At 40.7% G+C, this 26486-nt stretch overlaps 1 protein-coding gene across 4 annotated transcripts in view; it reads left to right on the top strand.

Moving 5' to 3' along the window:
* nbeal2 (neurobeachin-like 2) overlaps nt 1–26486 on the top strand; it is a 120677-nt gene that overhangs the window by 75313 nt on the left and 18878 nt on the right. For 3 of the 4 annotated variants that reach the window (XM_037537130.1, XM_037537127.1, XM_037537129.1), the window contains 19 exons: nt 197–343; nt 1191–1350; nt 2047–2135; nt 2378–2677; nt 2774–3196; nt 4052–4230; nt 11448–11604; nt 13075–13218; nt 13884–14213; nt 15895–16044; nt 17384–17541; nt 18751–18875; nt 19167–19284; nt 20241–20401; nt 21503–21636; nt 22371–22478; nt 22788–22883; nt 24525–24649; nt 25067–25207. In XM_037537130.1, the coding sequence (XP_037393027.1) occupies nt 197–343; nt 1191–1350; nt 2047–2135; nt 2378–2677; nt 2774–3196; nt 4052–4230; nt 11448–11604; nt 13075–13218; nt 13884–14213; nt 15895–16044; nt 17384–17541; nt 18751–18875; nt 19167–19284; nt 20241–20401; nt 21503–21636; nt 22371–22478; nt 22788–22883; nt 24525–24649; nt 25067–25207 (3245 nt within the window). The remainder of the gene's footprint in view (nt 1–196; nt 344–1190; nt 1351–2046; nt 2136–2377; nt 2678–2773; nt 3197–4051; nt 4231–11447; nt 11605–13074; nt 13219–13883; nt 14214–15894; nt 16045–17383; nt 17542–18750; nt 18876–19166; nt 19285–20240; nt 20402–21502; nt 21637–22370; nt 22479–22787; nt 22884–24524; nt 24650–25066; nt 25208–26486) is intronic. The other variant, XM_037537128.1, reaches the window with a different exon arrangement.

The following is a 26486-nucleotide window of genomic DNA, read 5'->3' as shown; positions in this document are numbered from 1 at the left end:
GTCTCCCTGCCTGTCTCCCTGCCTGTCTCCCTGCCTGTCTCCCTGCCTGTCTCCCTGTTTGCCTTTCTCACTGTCCACCTGCCTCACTGTCTGCCTGTATCCCTGTCTGTCTGTCTCCTCATCTGTGTCTAACTGTTTGTCTGTCTCGATGTCTGTCTGTCTCACCTCCCTCCCTCCGTCTCTCTCTCTCTCTCAGGCTGTGAGTGTGTTGGAGGTGCTGTATGCCGTGTTGAGGTCTTATCCTCAGGCTCTGTCCGTGCTGTTGGAGTGGGGGGTGGAGCAGCTCTACTGTCTTCTGCTGAAACCCAGCTTCGGAGACGAGGCGCGAGAGAAAGTCTTCAGGGTGAGCAGCGCCGTCATCGTCCTCCTCGCCATCTCTCTACGCTCTGCTGCCCAGCAGACTCAATCACACATCAACATTCATCATTATAGCCGTTTTACTCCACTGGAACTTCGTACTCTAGACACTAAAACTCGTATTTAGATGCTTTTTTTAAGTTCAAGCCCTTTGGGGTTTTGGGGAACTACAGCATTATGAACTGCTAAATAATATTCCGTATCTGTCACGTTGCTATAGTTACATATGTCATGTCAATTTGTCTGTCACAAGGTTTGAAATGCAGTGCATTCTGGATATTAATTTATATTAAAGCTTCCTTTTAGTTGTTTTATTCTGGATGGTAGTTTTATTACACCTTCTTCATGTTCTTTAGAACTTTCTGCAGCTCTCTCTCTCTCTCTCTCTATATATATATATATATATATATATATATATATATATATATATATATATATATGAATGACAGTATATAATGTTATCATGATGAATTAGGTCACAATACAATACAGCCTGCTTTTCAGAGCATTTTGTGGATATCGTCAGTACTTATCAGTACTTGTTTCATTATAACGAGAGCAAAATACCTCCTGTTTAACTGGATTTAGTGCCAAATATTGAATAAAAATCATTGTATTATACATACATAATGTAATATATAGTGACATATCAATGTAACATGAATATAAATATAATATAAATGTAATTTAAATATAAATAAAATATGGAAGTATCGTGATATTATCGCCCAACTGTACGTTGTGTACGTTTGTTTAATAGAGTTGAGTGAAGTAGTGATTAGCAGCGTTTGGACAGCACTGTGTACTCAGTGCCGTACGGATCTGTGCTGCAGGTTCTGTATAAAGTCCTGAAGAGTGAACGAGTCCCGGAGCGGAACAAACAGCGGGTCAAGCTCCGAGAGGCCTCCTACCTCGGCCTCGTCTGCTTCCTGGAGGAAATCCCCGTCACCATGACGATCATCCGCTGCCTGTATGAGCAGGTGCTGGCCACAGGTAAACTCCTATGGAAGGATGGTGATACTCCTCCAAAGCCCCGCCTCCAAACAAATGCAGCACCTCTCTTTAATTCTGGGGTGATCCCTCAAAAGCCCCGCCCTCAAGCAATACAGTCGCTCCCTTCACTGATCCCTCCAAAGCCCCGCCCCAAAACAAATGCAGCCAATCTTTTTAGTGCTCCCTCAAAAGCTACACCCCCAAACCAGTATAGCCCCTACCTTCAGTGTTCCCTCCAAAGCCCCGCCCCTAAACAAATGCAGCTCCTCCCTTCGATTCTTCAGTGTTCCCTCCAAAGCCCCACCCCAAATAAATACAGCCAATTGTTTTAGTGTTCCCTCCAAAGCCACGCCCCCAGACCAATATAGTCCCTCCCTTCATTGTTACCTTTAAAGATCCACCCCAAAGAAATAGAGCCAATCCTGTTAGTGCTCCTTCCAAAGCCCCACCCCCAAACCAATATAGCCCCTCCTGTCAATGTCTCCTCCCAAAAAACAAAAATATATATAGCCCCTCCTCCACCCCAAAACACATGTGCACACGCTGATTAAACCATCTGGAGTTAATTCAGCCATAATTGATTGACATGAGCAGAACATCAGCACAGGCGACTCCCTTTTCCTGCCTCACGTCTCCAGGTAGTAGGATGTGCTTGTGATCTTCTGGTTCATGTGCTGGTGTGTGTTTTTGCTGCAGATCCTACTCCTAACTTCAGGGATCTGTTGACGGTGGTTTATTTGTCACATCGGGCTGATCTCTCCATCCGACTGGACATCTGTCGGAAGGTGAGTGACCACCAGGGACGAATTAGAGGGACGTGATTTATGTCATTGTTCAACCCGAGGTTACATTTTTCTGTTGTCCACAAATGAGACTGAGAAAAAAGTCATGACAGATGCAGTTTATTTGATATTTATTTGATATTACATAATTGTGTAATCTACTTATTTAATACTGATATAATGTGTTTACCATGCAAATATACATTTGAATATTAAAATCCCCTTTTCCCTGCACCTCTGTGCAGCTGTTCCACCTGATTTACTCCAGTGAGGACAGTGTGAAGCAGTTGGCCCGGCAGCCAGGCTGGCAGGACATCCTCACCAAACTCTACGTCAAAGAGTCGTATGAGTCCCGAGCCATCAGCCAGTCCAGCACCAACCATCAGACCTCCATAGAAGCCAGCCAATCCAGACCCATCCTCCGCCGGGATGACAGCGTGGTGGAGGAACCCCGGAATAACATCTTCATTCCCTACAACTCCCATCATGAGGAAGAGGAAGACGAAGAGGAAGAAGAGGAGGAACCAGCTCAGGATATCTCCGAGGTAGGGCTCAGGTTGAAGAACCAAATGGCGTCAACATTTTACCAAAGTACCCCCTGGATTGGTTTTGATAATTATTGTTACTCTCTTATCATCCAGGCCTTCTCTGAGGGCTTCTCTGACCTGTCCCAATCTCCACCTCCTGGTGGCCAGCTGAAGAACTTCGGTGACTCACTGAACTTCAAGTCATTTGACTCGATGGAGCAGGGCAGTCGCTCGTCCTCCCTGTCCAACACAGTGGACATCCCGTCCTCCTCGCGGCTCCTGGAGGAAGAGGAGGGTCTGTATCAGCCACTCTCGCCCTTTGGCACCTCACCCTTTGAGCTGGATCTGGGTGGACAGAAGGGCCCCCAGACACCAATGAGCAGCCAGCCGGAGACACCCTCACCAATGGAGCACAGCAAAGCCTTCCCTGGCCCCAGGCCCCGAAAGAGCTCCAGCTTGTCCAATGTTCTGGATGACACCAGTTACAGCACTGAGCCTCCAACTGCAGACACCATCTCCAACAATTCCAACCCTCAGGTACCACAAACAAACATCTCCAGCAACTCCAACACACAAGTACCTTAAACAAGAAACTCTTAACAATTACAACCTTCAGGTACCCCAAACAAAAATTTTTTTAAAACCCAACCCTCAGATAACCCAAACATCTGCAACTACCCTGACTCTTGGGTACCCTACACAAACATATCCAACAACTCCAACGTACAAGTATGACAAATAAACATCTCGAACATACATGTATCCCAAACAAACATCAACAAGCTCAACCCTCATGTATTACGCACAAATATTTCCAATAACTCAAAGTAGAGGTACCCACTACAAACATCTCCAACAAAACCTCCAATCTCATGTACCCCACACAAACATCTCAACCAACCTCAGCCTTCAGATACCCCACATAAACAGCTCAAAGATCCCTGACCTTCAGGTACCCCGAACACATCTCTCCAACAGTCCAACTCTGAGGTATCCTAGACAAACAGCTCCAACAGTCTCAACCCTCAGGTCACTACAAAAACATCTCCATAAACCTCAGTCCTTAGATACCCTACACAAATATTTAAAACAGCCCCAGCCCTAAAGTACACTACACAAACAACTCCAACAACCTACACAAACATCTACAGCAACCTCAACTATCAGGCACCTACGCAAACATCTCTAATAACCTCAACCATCATGTAACACACACAGATGCCTTTAACAGCCTCAACCCTTAACCTCAACCATCAGGTACCCCAAATAAGCCTCTCCAAGAACCCCAACTCTGAGGTATCCTACAAAAACATCCCCTGCAACCTCAACAAGGAAAGCGTATCCAGTTATTTGTTATGTGAGTTATCACTCTCTCTTGCCCTCTCTCCCCAGCAGGCTCCGGAGGAGGAGCTGTGCAACCTGCTGACTAACATTGTGTTCAGAGTGTTGTGGAGTGGCTCCGAAGGCTGTGAGGATGCAGTGTGGAGAGAGAGAGGGCAGGTTTTCTCTGTTCTAACCAAACTGGGCTCATCTTGCCAACTAGTGCGGCCGCCAGATGACATCAAGCGCAGGTCAGATACTAAAACACAGCAATCCTTCACACTAACATCTGTCAGAGTGACTGTGTGGATCATATGAACATTATAGAGCTTTTTAAATGAAACAGTAGAAGCCGTATCGCCCCCTACGCTTCCTGTAGTGTATTACAGTCTGTCAGAGCGACTGTGTGGATCATATGAACATTATAGAGCTTTTTAAATGAAACAGTAGAAGCCGTATCGCCCCCTACGCTTCCTGTAGTTTATTACAGTCTGTCAGAGAGACTGTGTGGATCATATGAACATTATAGAGCTTTTTAAATGAAACAGTAGAAGCCGTATCGCCCCCTACGCTTCCTGTAGTGTATTACAGTCTGTCAGAGCGACTGTGTGGATCATATGAACATTATAGAGCTTTTTAAATGAAACAGTAGAAGCCGCATCGCCCCCTACGCTTCCTGTAGTGTATTACAGTCTGTCAGAGCGACTGTGTGGATCATATGAACATTATAGAGCTTTTTAAATGAAACAGTAGAAGCCGTATCGCCCCCTACGCTTCCTGTAGTGTATTACAGTCTGTCAGAGCGACTGTGTGGATCATATGAACATTATAGAGCTTTTTAAATGAAACAGTAGAAGCCGTATCGCCCCCTACGCTTCCTGTAGTGTATTACAGTCTGTCAGAGCGACTGTGTGGATCATATGAACATTATTGAGCTTTTTAAATGAAACAGTAGAAGCCGTATCGCCCCCTACGCTTCCTGTAGTGTATTACAGTCTGTCAGAGCGACTGTGTGGATCATATGAACATTATAGAGCTTTTTAAATGAAACAGTAGAAGCCGTATCGCCCCCTACGCTTCCTGTAGTGTATTACAGTCTGTCAGAGCGACTGTGTGGATCATATGAACATTATAGAGCTTTTTAAATGAAACAGTAGAAGCCGTATCGCCCCCTACGCTTCCTGTAGTGTATTACAGTCTGTCAGAGCGACTGTGTGGATCATATGAACATTATAGAGCTTTTTAAATGAAACAGTAGAAGCCGTATCGCCCCCTACGCTTCCTGTAGTGTATTACAGTCTGTCAGAGCGACTGTGTGGATCATATGAACATTATAGAGCTTTTTAAATGAAACAGTAGAAGCCGTATCGCCCCCTACGCTTCCTGTAGTGTATCACAGTCTGTCAGAGCGACTGTGTGGATCATATGAACATTATAGAGCTTTTTAAATGAAACAGTAGAAGCCGTATCGCCCCCTACGCTTCCTGTAGTGTATTACAGTCTGTCAGAGCGACTGTGTGGATCATATGAACATTATAGAGCTTTTTAAATGAAACAGTAGAAGCCGTATCGCCCCCTACGCTTCCTGTAGTGTATTACAGTCTGTCAGAGTGACTGTGTGGATCATATGAACATTATAGAGCTTTTTAAATGAAACAGTAGAAGCCGTATCGCCCCCTACGCTTCCTGTAGTGTATTACAGTCTGTCAGAGCGACTGTGTGGATCATATGAACATTATAGAGCTTTTTAAATGAAACAGTAGAAGCCGTATCGCCCCCTACGCTTCCTGTAGTGTATTACAGTCTGTCAGAGCGACTGTGTGGATCATATGAACATTATAGAGCTTTTTAAATGAAACAGTAGAAGCCGTATCGCCCCCTATGCTTCCTGTAGTGTATTACAGTCTGTCAGAGCGACTGTGTGGATCATATGAACATTATAGAGCTTTTTAAATGAAACAGTAGAAGCCTTATCGCCCCCTACGCTTCCTGTAGTGTATTACAGTCTGTCAGAGCGACTGTGTGGATCATATGAACATTATAGAGCTTTTTAAATGAAACAGTAGAAGCCGTATCGCCCCCTACGCTTCCTGTAGTGTATTACAGTCTGTCAGAGCGACTGTGTGGATCATATGAACATTATAGAGCTTTTTAAATGAAACAGTAGAAGCCGTATCGCCCCCTACGCTTCCTGTAGTGTATTACAGTCTGTCAGAGCGACTGTGTGGATCATATGAACATTATAGAGCTTTTTAAATGAAACAGTAGAAGCCGTATCGCCCCCTACGCTTCCTGTAGTGTATTGCAGTCTGTCAGAGCGACTGTGTGGATCATATGAACATTATAGAGCTTTTTAAATGAAACAGTAGAAGCCGTATCGCCCCCTACGCTTCCTGTAGTGTATTACAGTCTGTCAGAGTGACTGTGTGGATCATATGAACATTATAGAGCTTTTTAAATGAAACAGTAGAAGCCGTATCGCCCCCTACGCTTCCTGTAGTGTATTACAGTCTGTCAGAGCGACTGTGTGGATCATATGAACATTATAGAGCTTTTTAAATGAAACAGTAGAAGCCGTATCGCCCCCTACGCTTCCTGTAGTGTATTACAGTCTGTCAGAGTGACTGTGTGGATCATATGAACATTATAGAGCTTTTTAAATGAAACAGTAGAAGCCGTATCGCCCCCTACGCTTCCTGTAGTGTATTACAGTCTGTCAGAGCGACTGTGTGGATCATATGAACATTATAGAGCTTTTTAAATGAAACAGTAGAAGCCGTATCGCCCCCTACGCTTCCTGTAGTGTATTACAGTCTGTCAGAGCGACTGTGTGGATCATATGAACATTATAGAGCTTTTTAAATGAAACAGTAGAAGCCGTATCGCCCCCTACGCTTCCTGTAGTGTATTACAGTCTGTCAGAGCGGACTGTGTGGATCATATGAACATTATAGAGGCTTTTTAAATGAAACAGTAGAAGCCGTATCGCCCCCTACGCTTCCTGTAGTGTATTACAGTCTGTCAGAGCGACTGTGTGGATCATATGAACATTATAGAGCTTTTTAAATGAAACAGTAGAAGCCGTATCGCCCCCTACGCTTCCTGTAGTGTATTACAGTCTGTCAGAGCGACTGTGTGGATCATATGAACATTATAGAGGCTTTTTAAATGAAACAGTAGAAGCCGTATCGCCCCCTACGCTTCCTGTAGTGTATTACAGTCTGTCAGAGCGACTGTGTGGATCATATGAACATTATAGAGCTTTTTAAATGAAACAGTAGAAGCCGTATCGCCCCCTACGCTTCCTGTAGTGTATTACAGTCTGTCAGAGCGACTGTGTGGATCATATGAACATTATAGAGCTTTTTAAATGAAACAGTAGAAGCCGTATCGCCCCCTACGCTTCCTGTAGTGTATTACAGTCTGTCAGAGCGACTGTGTGGATCATATGAACATTATAGAGCTTTTTAAATGAAACAGTAGAAGCCGTATCGCCCCCTACGCTTCCTGTAGTGTATTACAGTCTGTCAGAGCGACTGTGTGGATCATATGAACATTATAGAGCTTTTTAAATGAAACAGTAGAAGCCGTATCGCCCCCTACGCTTCCTGTAGTGTATTACAGTCTGTCAGAGCGACTGTGTGGATCATATGAACATTATAGAGCTTTTTAAATGAAACAGTAGAAGCCGTATCGCCCCCTACGCTTCCTGTAGTGTATTACAGTCTGTCAGAGCGACTGTGTGGATCATATGAACATTATAGAGCTTTTTAAATGAAACAGTAGAAGCCGTATCGCTCCCTACGCTTCCTGTAGTGTATTACAGTCTGTCAGAGCGACTGTGTGGATCATATGAACATTATAGAGCTTTTTAAATGAAACAGTAGAAGCCGTATCGCCCCCTACGCTTCCTGTAGTGTATTACAGTCTGTCAGAGCGACTGTGTGGATCATATGAACATTATAGAGCTTTTTAAATGAAACAGTAGAAGCCGTATCGCCCCCTACGCTTCCTGTAGTGTATTACAGTCTGTCAGAGCGACTGTGTGGATCATATGAACATTATAGAGCTTTTTAAATGAAACAGTAGAAGCCGTATCGCCCCCTACGCTTCCTGTAGTGTATTACAGTCTGTCAGAGCGACTGTGTGGATCATATGAACATTATAGAGCTTTTTAAATGAAACAGTAGAAGCCGTATCGCCCCCTACGCTTCCTGTAGTGTATTACAGTCTGTCAGAGCGACTGTGTGGATCATATGAACATTATAGAGCTTTTTAAATGAAACAGTAGAAGCCGTATCGCCCCCTACGCTTCCTGTAGTGTATTACAGTCTGTCAGAGCGACTGTGTGGATCATATGAACATTATAGAGCTTTTTAAATGAAACAGTAGAAGCCGTATCGCCCCCTACGCTTCCTGTAGTGTATTACAGTCTGTCAGAGCGACTGTGTGGATCATATGAACATTATAGAGCTTTTTAAATGAAACAGTAGAAGCCGTATCGCCCCCTACGCTTCCTGTAGTGTATTACAGTCTGTCAGAGCGACTGTGTGGATCATATGAACATTATAGAGCTTTTTAAATGAAACAGTAGAAGCCGTATCGCCCCCTACGCTTCCTGTAGTGTATTACAGTCTGTCAGAGCGACTGTGTGGATCATATGAACATTATAGAGCTTTTTAAATGAAACAGTAGAAGCCGTATCGCCCCCTACGCTTCCTGTAGTGTATTACAGTCTGTCAGAGCGACTGTGTGGATCATATGAACATTATAGAGCTTTTTAAATGAAACAGTAGAAGCCGTATCGCCCCCTACGCTTCCTGTAGTGTATTACAGTCTGTCAGAGCGACTGTGTGGATCATATGAACATTATAGAGCTTTTTAAATGAAGCAGTAGAAGCCGTATCGCCCCCTACGCTTCCTGTAGTGTATTACAGTCTGTCAGAGCGACTGTGTGGATCATATGAACATTATAGAGCTTTTTAAATGAAACAGTAGAAGCCGTATCGCCCCCTACGCTTCCTGTAGTGTATTACAGTCTGTCAGAGCGACTGTGTGGATCATATGAACATTATAGAGCTTTTTAAATGAAACAGTAGAAGCCGTATCGCCCCCTACGCTTCCTGTAGTGTATTACAGTCTGTCAGAGCGACTGTGTGGATCATATGAACATTATAGAGCTTTTTAAATGAAACAGTAGAAGCCGTATCGCTCCCTACGCTTCCTGTAGTGTATTACAGTCTGTCAGAGCGACTGTGTGGATCATATGAACATTATAGAGCTTTTTAAATGAAACAGTAGAAGCCGTATCGCCCCCTACGCTTCCTGTAGTGTATTACAGTCTGTCAGAGCGACTGTGTGGATCATATGAACATTATAGAGCTTTTTAAATGAAACAGTAGAAGCCGTATCGCCCCCTACGCTTCCTGTAGTGTATTACAGTCTGTCAGAGCGACTGTGTGGATCATATGAACATTATAGAGCTTTTTAAATGAAACAGTAGAAGCCGTATCGCCCCCTACGCTTCCTGTAGTGTATTACAGTCTGTCAGAGCGACTGTGTGGATCATATGAACATTATAGAGCTTTTTAAATGAAACAGTAGAAGCCGTATCGCCCCCTACGCTTCCTGTAGTGTATTACAGTCTGTCAGAGCGACTGTGTGGATCATATGAACATTATAGAGCTTTTTAAATGAAACAGTAGAAGCCGTATCGCCCCCTACGCTTCCTGTAGTGTATTACAGTCTGTCAGAGCGACTGTGTGGATCATATGAACATTATAGAGCTTTTTAAATGAAACAGTAGAAGCCGTATCGCCCCCTACGCTTCCTGTAGTGTATTACAGTCTGTCAGAGCGACTGTGTGGATCATATGAACATTATAGAGCTTTTTAAATGAAACAGTAGAAGCCGTATCGCCCCCTACGCTTCCTGTAGTGTATTACAGTCTGTCAGAGCGACTGTGTGGATCATATGAACATTATAGAGCTTTTTAAATGAAACAGTAGAAGCCGTATCGCCCCCTACGCTTCCTGTAGTGTATTACAGTCTGTCAGAGCGACTGTGTGGATCATATGAACATTATAGAGCTTTTTAAATGAAACAGTAGAAGCCGTATCGCCCCCTACGCTTCCTGTAGTGTATTACAGTCTGTCAGAGCGACTGTGTGGATCATATGAACATTATAGAGCTTTTTAAATGAAACAGTAGAAGCCGTATCGCCCCCTACGCTTCCTGTAGTGTATTACAGTCTGTCAGAGCGACTGTGTGGATCATATGAACATTATAGAGCTTTTTAAATGAAGCAGTAGAAGCCGTATCGCCCCCTACGCTTCCTGTAGTGTATTACAGTCTGTCAGAGCGACTGTGTGGATCATATGAACATTATAGAGCTTTTTAAATGAAACAGTAGAAGCCGTATCGCCCCCTACGCTTCCTGTAGTGTATTACAGTCTGTCAGAGCGACTGTGTGGATCATATGAACATTATAGAGCTTTTTAAATGAAACAGTAGAAGCCGTATCGCCCCCTACGCTTCCTGTAGTGTATTACAGTCTGTCAGAGCGACTGTGTGGATCATATGAACATTATAGAGCTTTTTAAATGAAACAGTAGAAGCCGTATCGCCCCCTACGCTTCCTGTAGTGTATTACAGTCTGTCAGAGCGACTGTGTGGATCATATGAACATTATAGAGCTTTTTAAATGAAACAGTAGAAGCCGTATCGCCCCCTACGCTTCCTGTAGTGTATTACAGTCTGTCAGAGCGACTGTGTGGATCATATGAACATTATAGAGCTTTTTAAATGAAACAGTAGAAGCCGTATCGCCCCCTACGCTTCCTGTAGTGTATTACAGTCTGTCAGAGCGACTGTGTGGATCATATGAACATTACAGAGCTTTTTAAATGAAACAGTAGAAGCCGTATCGCCCCCTACGCTTCCTGTAGTGTATTACAGTCTGTCAGAGCGACTGTGTGGATCATATGAACATTATAGAGGCTTTAGTTTTTCCATGATTGTCATTGGCGAATCATTTTTGTTTTGACTAAGCTTTGCAGTATTGTGTCTGAAGTCTCTGCTGTCATGGGGTTATTCAAACATCTGTTTGATGTGGAACATCTGGTTGTGAGTGTTGCCAGGTTTCTTTAAGTGCTCATCCTCCTCTCCTGCTGTAGCTCTGTTTCTGTTTTTGGCTTTGGAGTGTCGGTGTATTTTGGGTAAAGCAGTAAGAGCCCCAGTCAGGCCTGATAAACCTCCTGATTGTCAGAGTTTTACCGCAGTGTTTTTTCTGTTGGAGCCCTGGTCAATAAAGCTATGGACAGGGGTTTAATCTTGATTTTGTGCATCATGAAATCTCACAATCCACCCTAATTATGCTCTTTCTCTGATATATTTGCTGTGTATATGAACAATTGCACTAACTGTGTGTGTGTGTGTGTGTGTGTGTGTGTGTGTGTGTGTGTTTTAGCCTTTTGGAGATGATGTTGGAGTCGTCTCTGTCTGATCTGCGAGACTCTCAGGGATTGGCTCTGCCCCATATTCCCTCTTTGCTCCGCCTCCTCAGACTGTTACAGGACTTCCTATTCGCTGAGGGAACCGACAATCATACTCTTTGGAGTGAAAAGGTAGAGAACACATGGAAACGTACACTGTTCAGTGAGGCTTGTTTGGACCAAGAGTGCAAAGATGGACCGATATATCATTTTGCCGATAAAACTGGCTGATATTCGCCCAAATTTACACCATTTTCCGCCGAAGCTTTCTTCTTCTTTGTAGCTGACAGTTCAGTCAGTAGTCACCCAAAGTCTCGAATTTTCACATCCTTCCTTCAAACAGCATCATTAAGCCTCATTATCAGTTTTTAAAAATAGAAATGTATAGAAATGGAAGTGATTTGCATATTTGAGTTCAAAACAGAGCTGTGCTGTCGGCCACGTTACTTAATAAAAATAAAATTACGTAAGAGGGAAGGAAGTGATTCAGCTTCAGAGCGTGAGGTGTAACCAGAGAGATTCAGAGCCGGTTTAGTGTGAAATGCTTCAGATGTCTTTACAGTGGTGGTGATAGGAACCAGGCGTCACGTTTGGTTGCACACGCACGCTTTTTAGGTCATTTACAGCACAGTTGATGAAAAAAGCCACGCAGTTCTTCTCAAAGGAGAATTCCACCCATTTTTCAAGAATGTATTCATAATTGAGCATTTGAGGTGTGAACAGAGAGATTCACAGAGTGGTTTAGCGTGAAATGATTCAGTGGCGGTGATGGGAACCAGGCGTCACCATGACATTATTTACCATCCAGAACCACCAGAGAACCTACACGAGTCTTCTGAGCTTATATGGAATGCTGATGATGGAAAACAGTGGAAAATCTGGAATACTGAGTTTTCTTTGGGGACTATTTTGCCGCACAGCGCCCTGCATGTCTCCCTCCACCATGAATGGAGTTGAAGTTCTCTAAACTCTCATAAAACAGCGTCTCAGTCATCAGGCAGTGAATTCAGAACCAGTTCATGTAGGAACTTTCTGTAGGAGCTTTTAGAGGGACGTCTGGTTCCCATCACCACCACTGTGAGGAGCTTTTAGAGGGACGTCTGGTTCCCATCACCACCACTGTGAGGAGCTTTTAGAGGGAGACGTCTGGTTCCCATCACCCCCACTGTGAAAAGGTTTGACAGATATGGCAAAAAAAATGTTATATCACAATACTTCGACATTTTCGAGGTACACTATATGCATCACAATATTTTGCTTGTTTTTTTAGATCAAATAAGACGAAGTTTGACCTGTAGTGCCTCATATATAAATATTGCTAAAAAATGACATTTTATTCAGTGTTTTACAAACTACAGTAAAAATACGGGTAAACTTTATGCTATAAACAAACTTTATAAATATATATATATATATATATATATATATGAAAAATGTATTAGTCAACTGACAATATCCACAATATGCTCAGAAAAACATATCGTGACGTAGTTTATCACAATAACGGTTAAATATCATCATATCGCCCAGCCATCATTCTGGGGTCATGTTGAGTGTGGGGTGTTTCCTGGTTATTCCTGAGACCGGCTGCGTGTGTTTCAGATATTTGAGGGCGTGGTGAATCTGCTGGACCGGCTGCAGGCGTGGCACACCACTCCCACCACACCTGGAGCCGCTGAGCTGAAGGAGATGGCTCAGATCGGCCTGAGGATCATCACAGGATACATACAGCAGCAGCACTCGCAGGTACGCAGCTGGCCGCGCTCCGTCACTGCTCTCGTGTTAGGAAGTGTAGCGGTACGTGACTTCGCCTCGCTGCGTCCTCTTCACTTCAGCGCCGTGAAGTTCGGCTTTATGTGAATAAATGCAGCCGCTGCTCTGCGTTTAGCCAATCAGGCGAACTCTTTATGAGTCCCTGACCGTTTTACTTATTAATGAAACTATCTTTTTATGCTGAACTGCTGACAGAGAGGACTGGTAGGGAGAACGTTAGACCGGATAAGGTTTACACTGTGAGAAACTCTCGGATCTGGCCCACATGTCTAATATTTCTAATATAGTGATACTGTTTTAAGAATATTACAGATTCTTCATCCTATTTCTTTTGCATTTCTTCCGATAGGGAATGTAATTGGATACAGGCATCTACACGGCTATTATTCTCCTATTTAACGGATTATAGATTTACACTCCTCCTACGGTCGGATAGCGATGGGATCTGGAACGGCCTCGTTTGCGCTAGCCTATTCCGACTGAAGTGTACACATGGATGTATTCTATTCCGATGGAGCTATTAATGGGATTATTAATGGATTACCAGGCTGCATGTAAACATGGCTACTGATTTGTAACTTCCGATCAGTGATCAGTGTGTTATTGATCAGTAGTGTGTGCTCTGTGTCTGTGTGCAGGTGTGTGTGATGGCGTGTGTGAAGCTGCACAGTCTGCTGCAGACGGTCTTGTGTCTGTCGTGGGAGGAGGTTTGTTTTCTGCTGGGGCGTCTGGGGGCCGCGTTGTGGCCCGCGGGGGCCGACAGCGACCGGGTCAGTAACTTGGGAGCCGAGGCTTTGCTAAGGCCGCTGGTGCCCGTGGTGCGGACGCTGCTGGACCAGCACGCCGACCCCACCAAACTGCAGCAGCTCCTGCCCAGCCTACCCCCAACAAACGGCAGCCCCACATTCGCTCAGGACCTGCACAGATACTGCAGCACCGCCGAGTGGCAGCTGTTCTACCACAGCCATGTGAGTACACACACACACACACACACACACACAAACACACACACACAGGGACATGTTAGTATTACTACACCAAGATATCCCCACTTTTCTGTGAGCAGCTATTAGATTTTAAGGGTTCTTCAGCTTGTGCTGTGTATAGAACCTTTTTGAAAATGGTTCTATATAGTACTCAAAAGGGTTCTTCTATTGTTACAATGTCAAGCTTCTAAAAATACAATAAGCCTTTTGGGTGCTAGATAGAAAATGTTTTGAAAAGGTTCTGTATGGAGCCGTCCACATCAGTTGGAAAACCCTTAAAGAACCCGTTAATCATGCAGAAAGTTCTACTGTATAGAACCATTTTCTTCATTAAAGAACTCTTGAAGAACCATATTTTTTAGGAGTTTAGTTAAAGAACCTTGCATATTTTATATTTACTACTTAATAATAGTCACTAATAAATAAATGGACATAAAATCATGTCGATATACATATGAAAATATATATGATGTACAGAATATTGTTGCATTCAGTTGTGTGTTAAATATACCGATTATGTAACGAGTGTGAGGACAGTAAGTACAGTTTACAGTGTAATAAGAATATATTTCATCTTCTGCTTTGTGGACAAAAATGAATGAGCCACATTTGTCTCAGCCTCTTCTAGTTTTTTTAATTCGTATTCGTTTTCGTGGCTTTGTAGCGGTCTCGGCTCCAGTCCAAGCACTTATAAGCGCTTCTTCTGTGTTTGATTGGGGACGTAATTCCCGCAGTGGACGCTGTGTTTGTTTAAAGTGGCTGCTGGCTCTTCATGCTCGTCTGTGCTGTGGTGATTGAGTCCGTATTTAGATGAAAGCCACCCATGCGGTGCCAAAACAAGACAGAGAAAAGTCCTGATTTATTTGCAGCATCTCTGCTCTGGAGAGCGAAATTAAACACGCTGTCTGGCGCCGCCCTGCACAGAGGATTTATACACGGCTGGACGACAGTTTAAACCCATAAATCTGCTCTGTTTGGACTGTTTGGATAAACAAATCACTCATTATATCAGCTCACCATTCCCCTGTGGGGGTGTGTGTGTGGATACCAGGTTTATGCAGCATTGTGGGGACCAAAATCTGTTTACACACCGACGTTGTGGGGACATTTCTTCCACGATCTGGTCCCCATAATGTAAATCATTCAATTTTAAGGTGAAGACATGTTTTCAGGTTGGGGTAAGAGTTGAGGTTTGGGAAGTAGTAGCAATGGTTAAGGTGTGGGTAAGTTTCCAGGATATTAATGAAAATAATGTCCCCACAGTTCACAGAAACAAACATTTGTTTGTGTGTGTGAGTACACTGGAGAGGATATGTGTGTGGTATATTATTTTTTTATTTTTTTATTTTTTTGTTTAAATATGCAATTGGTAACGTTTAGACAAGACTATTACATCAGGTGATGATACTTTACTTTTTACCACTTACTTTTTTTCTGACACATTTACTGCAAAACGATGGGGCGTGGCTAAAATAAGGCTCGACCTACATATGAAAATTCTTAAAAATTAAATAAATACATTTTTTCATCTAAAAAAAAAAAGAAAAATACAAAAGAAAACATTTTTTAAAAATACAAAAGAAAGATATAATATGATAAGAGAGGTCTGGAAATAGTGAAGATCAGTCCCTGCGAGTTTAAATAAAGTGTTTTGTGTTTGTAGGTGGGACCCACGATGCAGCAATACGAGCTAGACACGTTCGGAAAGAGCCACGACTTAATGTCCAACTTCTGGAATTCGTGTTTTGATGCCCTGATGAGCACCGCCCAGAAGAGGGAGAAGGACCGAGCGGACTGCAGAGCCAAGTTTCAGGTTTATATTTGAATCAGCTCTTCTCTCGTCAGCTGTGACTGTATTTCTAACCAATGTTGTAATGTTGTGACTTTGCTCAAGTACATATTTAGCTTTGGCGAGTAGTCTAGCCCGCTTTCAGCCAGTTATATTTTAATTGACAGCTCCGTTCTGGGTTCTACTGTAGCTTTGCCTCCCTCGCTGTTCAACAGCTTTGCTAAAATATTAACTATTTACCTTATATTTTTAAATGAATGCACATCAAACTGATGTGCTGACAGCTTTACACAGCAATGCAATTAATATAGCCTGTTGTCCATGCAATGACAGAAAGTGTTCATGTACGTTGTAAACTGGTGCAAATTTTCATGAACAAATGAGGTTAACATAATAATAATATAATTTCCCCTGTCCTTGTGAACTGGCTCTGCTCCTTTATCGTAGCAGCCAGTAATGTAGAGGCTCATGGACCTCAGGTCTGAGAGACACTGGTGCATCCTCAAAATTCGGGTCAAAAGAAGGTGACGGAGATTTTGAATACATATTCCATTAATCAGAATCAGAATACTTTATTGATCCCAGAGGGAAATTGCAGTTATTACAGTTGCAACCCTTTATTAGTAATCAGATAGATTAGGTGTTGTAATCAGTAACCAAATATGTAGTATTGGCTAACAGAGAATATTAATTCTCTCACAAAAAAATCAGCCATAGTTTGTCTGCATAGGAGATTTTAGACACTAGAAAGACCCTGAATTCACAGACAGGCAGGCCCCTGTGCGCCTACTGACCCACTGAAGAAAGGGGTAAGTTGACCTTGAAAGGTAAACCGGTTGAAACCATTTTTTCGGAGTGAGCTCAACATGCGATGACCAAATTGATGGACGAAGAGATGCATCTATTAGAGAATAAGCTGACATCAAAATCTGAGAAGTAAGGCGGGGTATATCAAATTACCCCAGATAAATGGTATATAACCTGTTGTTTGGAACACTTTATTTGCGCAGTGTGCCACCTGATGCTGAAATAAAGAAAAACACTTTTTCCCTCTTCCACAAAACTTTCTTTTTTGACATCTTTTGAGAACTAAAACAGTTATTAATGTGTTTAGGTGGTATTACAAGATTTCTTTTTTTATTCATAATATTATGCTGAAGGCCTGGGGTTGAAGGGGATAGACCTTGGTCCCAACAAAGGTCTCATCTCATCAGTGGGACATTTGAAGGTCACAAAGCATATTATTCATCATCTGTCTGTGAGAAGTCCCCAGTCCAGCGTATTAGACCTCATTGAGCGTAATAGTGTTTGGACCCCGCAGATCGCCGCTTATGGTTATATGTGTGTTTGTGCTTGTGTTCAGGAGCTGATCGTGGACCCGTTCGTGAAACGAGTGCGCAGCGAGAACAGTCGCTATATGAGTGTGCAGAAGCTGAGTAACAGCCAGCAGGGGGTGGTGTGGAAACACTGGAAGTCACTGCGCCGACTGCTGACCAGTGAGAGAGGAGCTTGGGCTAACAGGTCTGTCCGCCTAACAGTGACTCCTTCATAATGGGTATCATAATAATCCTAATCAAAGCTTCTGTTCTTCATCAAACCACAGTTTCTTCACTTTTACACGGTGCTCCTGTTTTTATTCCCGCGTTTTTTATGTCGATCAGCCTGTTTTAAGCGAGCGTCTGTCCACATTTCTGTGGATGAGTAAATATAACATGCAGATGTTTTATATTAACCAGCAAGTTAACATAAACATGAATTAAGACAGAACAAGCTACTAATTTTAGATGATCCGTTCAATATTTTAAGGATTCTGTGAATAAAATGATAAATGCTTTTTGGTCAAAAAGTCTGCCTTGAGATTTGATCGCCACTTTTAAAATGTTATGTATTCCGGATATTAATTTAATTGCAACTTCATTTTTAATTATGATGTGCAGAATCTAATTTCAATCCATGATTTTCATTAATAATAATCGTTTAATTATCTGAAAAAATATTATTTATATTTTACTTATGTATTATTTATTTTGTTTATATTTATTTAAAACTTTAATTACAACAGAAATGTAGGAATATTTGCAAGATGAGTCAACTTAATTTCAGATTTGCAGTATGTGGTTTATTATAAATGTAAACCCAAAGGAATATTTACAGTATAGTTAGAGTTAATTCAAATATAATAAAACTTCAAATATATGGCATGGAAATATGTACAGTACTTGTATTCATTAAAATTATAATATAGAATTTTTACAATATAGGATTAATTGAAATTTAAGTTTCCTATTTCCAGTTCTATTGTCAAGAACCATTTTCAAAAAGTCTCTGTATAGAACCATGTACAACGTCTGAAGAACCATTTCACCATGCAGAGAACCATTTAAGCATGCAGATGGTTCTTTGAGTGTTCATGGTTCTATACAGAATCATTGTCTTTACTAAAGAACCGTTGAAGAACCATCATTTTTAAGAGTGCATGGCTATGTGTGCTTTTGGACCCCCAGGTTGCACCCAGGCTGCTCTAGGGCATCAGTTTTTTATGTTTTATTAGATATGACACGATTATAGCATCTCTTGAATAAAGTGCTGTTAAAGTAGTGGGTAAGATGTTTGTGTGTGCTGCGTGTAAGCAGATGTGTCTGGGTGGCAGGGTTTACAGGAGCTGCCAGGCTGAAGGTGAGTGTGTTTATGCTGGTAGTGCCAGACTGAATGTGAGTGTTTATGTTTTAGGGATCAGCCTGAGGTGAAGTGGAAGCTCTCTAGTGCAGAGACGTACTCCAAAATGCGTCTGAAGCTCGTGCCCAACTACAACTTCAACTCCCACAGCGAGGCCAGCGCACTCAGGGACAACATGGGTGTGTATCACAGCAGAGACACCACATCAGATTCACTTACAACCTCCTGAACCACACGTTTGGGTTAAACTCACAGGCTGAGGTTCGATGTTTTGCATTCAGTTTTATACTTTAACCCCCTGTGGATCAAAGCAAATTCTTATTGCTCCACTGCACCATAAGAAAATGAAGGGAACATGTAGATTAAAATGTAACATTTCCAAAACAGTCATTTATGGGTTCATATAGCTGGTACTGTTTACATTACAACACGCCTGGAAGCTCATTTCAAGCCCTTCTCTGTGCTTTTAGGAGCCGAGAGTCCTCGGAGCTCGGAGCCGCTCCCATTGGCTGTTGCCAAGGAAGCTAAAGTGAGTGACATGGAGGACGACCAGCTGGAGGAAGAGGACCTCATGTACATCGACAGCCAGTGAGCAACTGTGCACATTATCATATTTATCTTTTAGAAGATTTGGGATGCGAAATTAAAATGAAAATATGTTAAGTGGCAATATATCCCTGTTTAGATTTAGACTTCTGCATATCATCACTGTCATAATGAAACCTCATATTTCTGACATGCTAACTTTATAAGAGACGTAAAATTATTCTGAACATGTTTTAATGTCTTTATTGGATTTTTTTCATTTCTGTTTACATTTATCATGAAATGTTAACATAATGTAAAGCTGGTGTTTACAAGTTATGTTAAATACATTTTGAGGTTTTGATATGAGAATATATAAATTTTTGATATTTCATTTAAAAATTTTATTTTTTTTATAATTACATTGCATAAATTAATTTAAATTGAAATTCAAATGTAGGAATAATTCAAATGTTAGTTAATTTAATTTCAAATGTAGGAATATTTTCAATATATGAGTGCAATTAACAGAAATATTTACTGTATGTAGTTTGAATTAGATTATTTAAAAAAATGAATATTTGCAACATGCGAGCAAATATAATTTCAGATATTTTCCTATGAAAAAATTTAGTTTAATTTAAATTTAAACTCGAAGGAATATTTACAGCATGTATAAATATTTTCCTATATAAATATAGGAATATATCTACAATATACAAGTTCAATAAAATTTAAATATGAGTGCATACATTTTATTTAAAGTTTATTTAATAAATTTTATTTAAAATTTTGAAATGTATGATTTGATATGTGAGTTAATTAAAATTTTAATGTTTAACTTTTACAGTATATGAATTTATTTAAATTTAAATGTATAGTAAGATTTTCTGGTTTCCAGTTCCAGCTGTCGAAAACGTGGCCAGTTCACAATATTTTGTTTGTATAAAATGCCTGGTGAAGTGTGAAGGAGTGAGCTGAGGGTGTATTGTGGTGTTTCTCCTGTTTGTGTGCCTCAGGGTGGAGGAGGGTGAGGAGGAGAGTCAGAAGGAGAAGCTGGTTCTCTCCGAAGACTGTGAGCTCATCACTATTGTGGCTGTAGTTCCGGGTCGTCTGGAGGTCACAACGCACCACATATACTTCTACGACGGCAGCAGCGAGAAGGAGGAAACTGAGGAAGGTACGAGCGCCATCGTTACTCCGCACTACAACCGTATACTGTACACATTATGCTTTACTAGAACTTCATTCTGGATATTTATTTCAGTAGAACTTCTTTCTGGAAATGTATTTTAATAGAACTTCATTCTGGATAATTATTCTATTAGAACTTCATTCTGGATATTTATTTTAATAGAACTTCATTCTGGATATTTATTTTAATAGAACTTCATTCTGGATAATTATTCTATTAGAACTTCATTCTGGATATTTATTTTAATAGAACTTCATTCTGAATATTTATTCTAATAGAACTTCATTCTGGATATTTATTTCAGTAGAACTTCTTTCTGGAAATGTATTTTAATAGAACTTCATTCTGGATATTTATTCTATTAGAACTTCATTCTGGATATTTATTTTAGTAAAACTTATTTCTGGAAATTTATTTTAATAGAACTTCATTCTGGATATTTATTTCATTAGAACTTCTTTCTGGAAATGTATTTAAATAGAACTTCATTCTGGATATTTATTCTATTAGAACTTCATTCTGGATATTTATTTTAGTAAAACTTCTTTCCGGAAATTTATTTTAATAGAACTTCATTCTGGATATTTATTTCATTAGAACTTCATTTTGGATATTAGAATGTTAGATATTATAATTTAATTAGAAATTCACTCTGAGTATTATTTTTATTAGAACTTCATTGTAAATGTCCAGTACATTCTCAATTTGCATTCTGGATTTTATTTGTATTAGAAATTTATTTGGACATTAATTACAGCACTTGTTAATTTTTGAGATCCATTTAGTTGCAGCTTTTCTATGGATATTAATTTTATCAGAGCTTCATTCTTGATTTTCTGCAGCTTTGTTTATCAACATGGACACATTACTTACTAATGATTAACTTTTTTTACAATGATTTATTTAAAAAAAAATTATTTTCAGCTGCCGTGATGCATTTACAAAGGTGTTATATGGTTCTATTAGACATGTTGTCTAGTATTTTGATTCATTGATTAATTGTTTGTGACACTTTGCAGTTAATAGATAAAGTGTGACCTGTATTGCTGCCTGTTGAAGCTGAAATGTAGCTGTGTGTTTTTGCAGGTATCGGCTTTGATTTTAAGCGGCCGCTGTACCAGCTGAGGGAGGTCCACCTGAGGCGTTACAACCTGCGGCGCTCCGCCCTCGAGCTTTTCTTCATCGACCAGGCGCACTACTTCATCAACTTCAGGAAGAAGGTCAGATTACCACCTCAGCGATGGAGTGAAAACAACTCACAAAATAAAATGTTCTTATTTATGAAGGTTCAATATTTTTTGTTCTGAATATTTTTTATGTGTGCAAGTACAAACTGTAAGTCGGCCTAAAATCTTATGAACATCACTGTGAAAATATTCAGGGACAAAGCTGCACAAAAAAAGAAAAAATAAATAAATATATATATATATATATATATATATATATATATATATATATATATATATATATATACACATATCAAATATTTTTATTCGTTTGAGAACACGACTTTTAGAAAGCATGAGCTTTAATATGAGTAATAAATGTAAAAGTTTGAAAGATCTTATGTGCTTGAATGTGGATATACAGTGCATATATACAGTGTCAAAGATTTTTTTTTTTTTATTTAAGCAAACTGAAAAACATGTATATCAGCACCTCCTGTTTTGGTAGTTAAATATAACCTAAATGATATAATATTCCCTGCAAAAGTTCATGCATCTGGCAGCAATATTTCAAAGGTTATCAAACTTTTTTCATTCATAGGTAAAAATTAAGGCCACATCCAACTTTTTAAAGCCTCTATATCTCTGAAATGAAAGAAGATACAAACTTACAGTTTTGCACACCGTCTACTGGGCACAGTCACATTATTTCCTGAAAGTATTAAGCAAATCTGAGATGGTCAGGTCATTTAACCTGGATTGACCCACACCTTTACTGACCACCACAGGTGCGGAACAAGGTCTACTCCAGGATTCTGGGCCTGCGGCCACCTAATCTGTTTTATTTCGGTTCCCGCTCCCCTCAAGAACTCCTGAAAGCCTCCAATCTCACTCAGGTTTGTGTGCTAACACCCTCAGCCTTACTGCAGTTACATCAGCAATGCAAAGAAATACTGATTATTATCATCACTATATTATTGTCTATTATTACTGTAATGAAAAATGACAAAAACTTTAATGACACTTGAAGTCTACCTACATAAGAACTTCAAAGCAAATGCATAAGCTCTGAGTAAGCGTTACTTGAATGTTTATGAACACCTTATGTTTGCATGTAGCTAGTCTGAAAATAAAGGTGTTTTCCACTGTAATTGTGGTTTTTTTAATTATTTTATTTAATACTTGTTTGTGTGCATGTCCTACAGAAATGGGTGTGCAGAGAGATTTCAAACTTCGAATATCTGATGCAGCTCAACACCATCGCCGGCCGCACATACAACGACCTGTCCCAGTATCCTGTGGTACGACCAGTTCTCTCAGTTTAACTGCTAACTGGGTGCTGCGACAAAAGTATAGCACATCAAGACTTTTCACACTCAAAAATGAACCTGTTCTGAAGAAACAGGAGGAAAAACATCAGACAGTTGTTGAAAATAAATGAAAAAATGAGATGGTGCGACAAAACAGACTGTCGTACAGCTAGCTGCTTGTTACTATGCAGCTTTGTAGGTGCTGTACGCTGGTTGTTGTTGTTGTTTACAGGCTCTGTAATTGGTCTAATAATAGTAATAAATAAATACCAAACAAATAATTATATTTTATTATGACCCATGCTGGTGTTCTGTGTTCTAGAAGTGCTGATCATAACATCATATGCTCACAAAAGAGCATAACAACATATTTACATCTAAGCTACGTTCACATTACAAGCCTCGTTGCACAAATCCGATTTCCTGTTCAAATCCGATCTCTCTGACATGACGGTTCACCCTCGTTTAGGCAAGTGATTCAAATTAATCATTAATCATTAAGTCATTAACGTGAACGTCACATGGCCACGAATCGGATACGTATCCGATCTAGGACCACATATGAAAGTGACTGAGGTCTGATTTGAAAAGATCAGATTTGTGTCCACACAGCCCTGAAAACACCAGATCAGAGTCACATTAGGGTGAAAATTCAGGTTTGTGCCTGGTAATGTGAACGGAGCCTAACATTTATGGGATTTAACAGCTGCTCTTATCTGGAGCAACTTATTTACAGCAGTGCTTGTGTGTTCTAGCTAATACAGATAGATTAGGCTCTAGATAGATACATAGATAGACAGACAGACAGACGGATAGACAGACAGACAGATGGATAGACAGACAGACAGACAGATAGACAGACAGACAGACAGACAAGTAGACAGATAGACAGACAGACAAGTAGACAGACAGACAGACAAGTAGACAGATAGACAGACAGACAAGTAGACAGACACAGACAAGTAGACAGATAGACAGACAGACAAGTAGACAGATAGACAGACACAGACAAATATACAGATAGGCAGACACATAGATAGACAGACAGACAGACAGATGGATAGACAGACAGACAGACAGATGGATAGACAGACAGATGGATACACAGACAGCTGGATAGACAGACAGACACAGACAAGTAGACAGACACAGACAAGTAGACAGATAGACAGACAGACAAGTAGACAGATAGACAGACAGACAAGTAGACAGACAGACAGACAAGTAGACAGATAGACAGACAGACAAGTAGACAGACACAGACAAGTAGACAGATAGACAGACAGACAAGTAGACAGATAGACAGACACAGACAAATACACACATAGATAGACACATAGATAGACACACAGACAGACAGACAGACACATAGATAGATAGACAGATAGACAGACAGACAGACACATAGATAGATAGACAGATAGACAGACAGACAGACACATAGATAGATAGACAGATAGACAGACAGACAGACAGATTACGGGAATTAAAATGCAGCACTGTGTAAGAGAAAAGAAAGGCCAGTTTATAGTAATAAACACACAAAACATATAAACTGGTTAAAGAGCCGTGTGTATTGATAATATTTGCTGACCACCCCTAAACTGGACGCTGGTTTAAATGTGTTCTCAGTTCCCGTGGGTACTGTGTGATTACACATCCCCTGAATTGGACCTGGACGACCCAGCAGTGTTCAGAGATTTGTCCAAACCCATCGGAGTGGTCAACCCTCGCCACGCCCAGGTCGTCCGAGAGAAGTGAGACACTTTACCTTCATATTACTGTAAACCTCATTTCACAATCTTTGTATGATTGAGTGAGTGTGATGTAAACAGAGACCTTCAGAGTGTTTTGGTGTGAAATGGTTCAGTGGTGGTGATGGGAACCAGGCGTCGCCATGGCTACAACACAGATACAGACACTTTATTTACCATCCAGAACCTCCAGAGAACCTACACGAGTCTTCTGAGCTTATATGGAATGTTGATGATGGAAAACAGTGGAAAACCTGGAATAAATCATTCTGAAGTTTCGGTGTTCGCTGCCGGAGAGCGATGGCTCTGTTGTGTATTTGTGAAATGCTCGTGCTGCAGATTTTCACCAGTACAGTGCTGTACTGAGTGTAATCAGTGAGTGACCGGAGGCGCAGAGTGATGTTTTTTGTGTTTCATCAGGTATGAAAGTTTCGAAGACCCCACAGGAACCGTGGATAAGTTCCACTACGGCACACACTACTCTAACGCAGCGGGGGTCATGCACTACATGATCCGCATGGAGCCCTTCACCACCCTGCACATCCAGCTGCAGAGCGGCAAGTACGGACACGCACCATACGGACATACGTCACTGCGGCCTGTCCTGCCGAACGACCCCCACCTTTCAGACCCCCACCGCACTCCCTACACCCTCCAGGCAGCCCCCTGCAGTCTGAACCGGCCAGCTGACAGCTAATCACTGCTTCATCAATACTTTTTCAAATGCTTCTCTGATACATTTGAATCAAGTGATTGTGACAGTCCTCCCAAAACTTACATTTCACTGCGCTTCTTTAAAGAGGGCTGTCAGTTTTGGCAGACTGGCCATCTTCTGCTGACTGTCTCAAAATTTAGACATTCAGCTCAGTTTAATTCAGTTTAGTTCAGTTTAATTCAGTTCAGCTCAGTTTAATTTAGTTTAATTCAGTTCAGTTCAGTTTAATTTAGTTCAGTTCAGTTTAATTCAGTTCACTTCAGTTTAATTTAGTTTAATTCAGTTCAGCTCAGTTTAATTCAGTTCAGTTCAGTTTAATTCAGTTCAGCTCAGTTTAATTCAGTTCAGTTTAATTCAGTTCAGTTCAGTTTAATTCAGTTCACTTCAGTTTAATTTAGTTTAGTTCAGTTCAGCTCAGTTTAATTCAGTTCAGTTCAGTTTAATTCAGTTCAGCTCAGTTTAATTCAGTTCAGTTTAATTCAGTTCAGCTCAGTTTAATTCAGTTCAGCTCAGTTTAATTCAGTTCACTTCAGTTTAATTTAGTTTAGTTCAGTTTAATTTAGTTTAGTTCAGTTTAATTTAGTTTAGTTCAGTTCAGCTCAGTTTAATTCAGTTCAGCTCAGTTTAATTCAGTTCAGCTCAGTTTAATTTAGTTTAGTTCAGTTTAATTCAGTTCAGCTCAGTTTAATTCAGTTCACTTCAGTTTAATTTAGTTTAGTTCAGTTTAATTTAGTTTAGTTCAGTTCAGCTCAGTTTAGTTCAGTTCAGTTCAGTTTAATTCAGTTCAGCTCAGTTTAATTCAGTTCAGCTCAGTTTAATTTAGTTAAGCTCAGTTTAATTTAGTTCAGTTCAGTTTAATTTAGTTCAGTTCAGTTTAATTTAGTTTAGTTCCGTTCAGTTCAGCTCAGTTTAATTTAGTTCAGTTCAGTTTACTTCGGTTTGCTTTAGTTAATTTCAGTTCAGTTCAGATCAGTTCAGTACAATAACTGAAGTTTAAAAGCGCTTGAAAATATAACAGCAGTGTTGTTTTACACACACACACACACACACACACACACACACACACACACACACACTATCTAAGCAGTTCATCCTCTCGGGTCATGGGGGGGTACTGGTACTTAT

This window comes from Pygocentrus nattereri, chromosome 3 (assembly GCF_015220715.1).
Source record: "Pygocentrus nattereri isolate fPygNat1 chromosome 3, fPygNat1.pri, whole genome shotgun sequence".
In the NCBI taxonomy this organism is placed as follows: Eukaryota; Metazoa; Chordata; class Actinopteri; order Characiformes; family Serrasalmidae; genus Pygocentrus; species Pygocentrus nattereri.
This window is presented reverse-complemented; position numbering and strand designations above follow the sequence as displayed.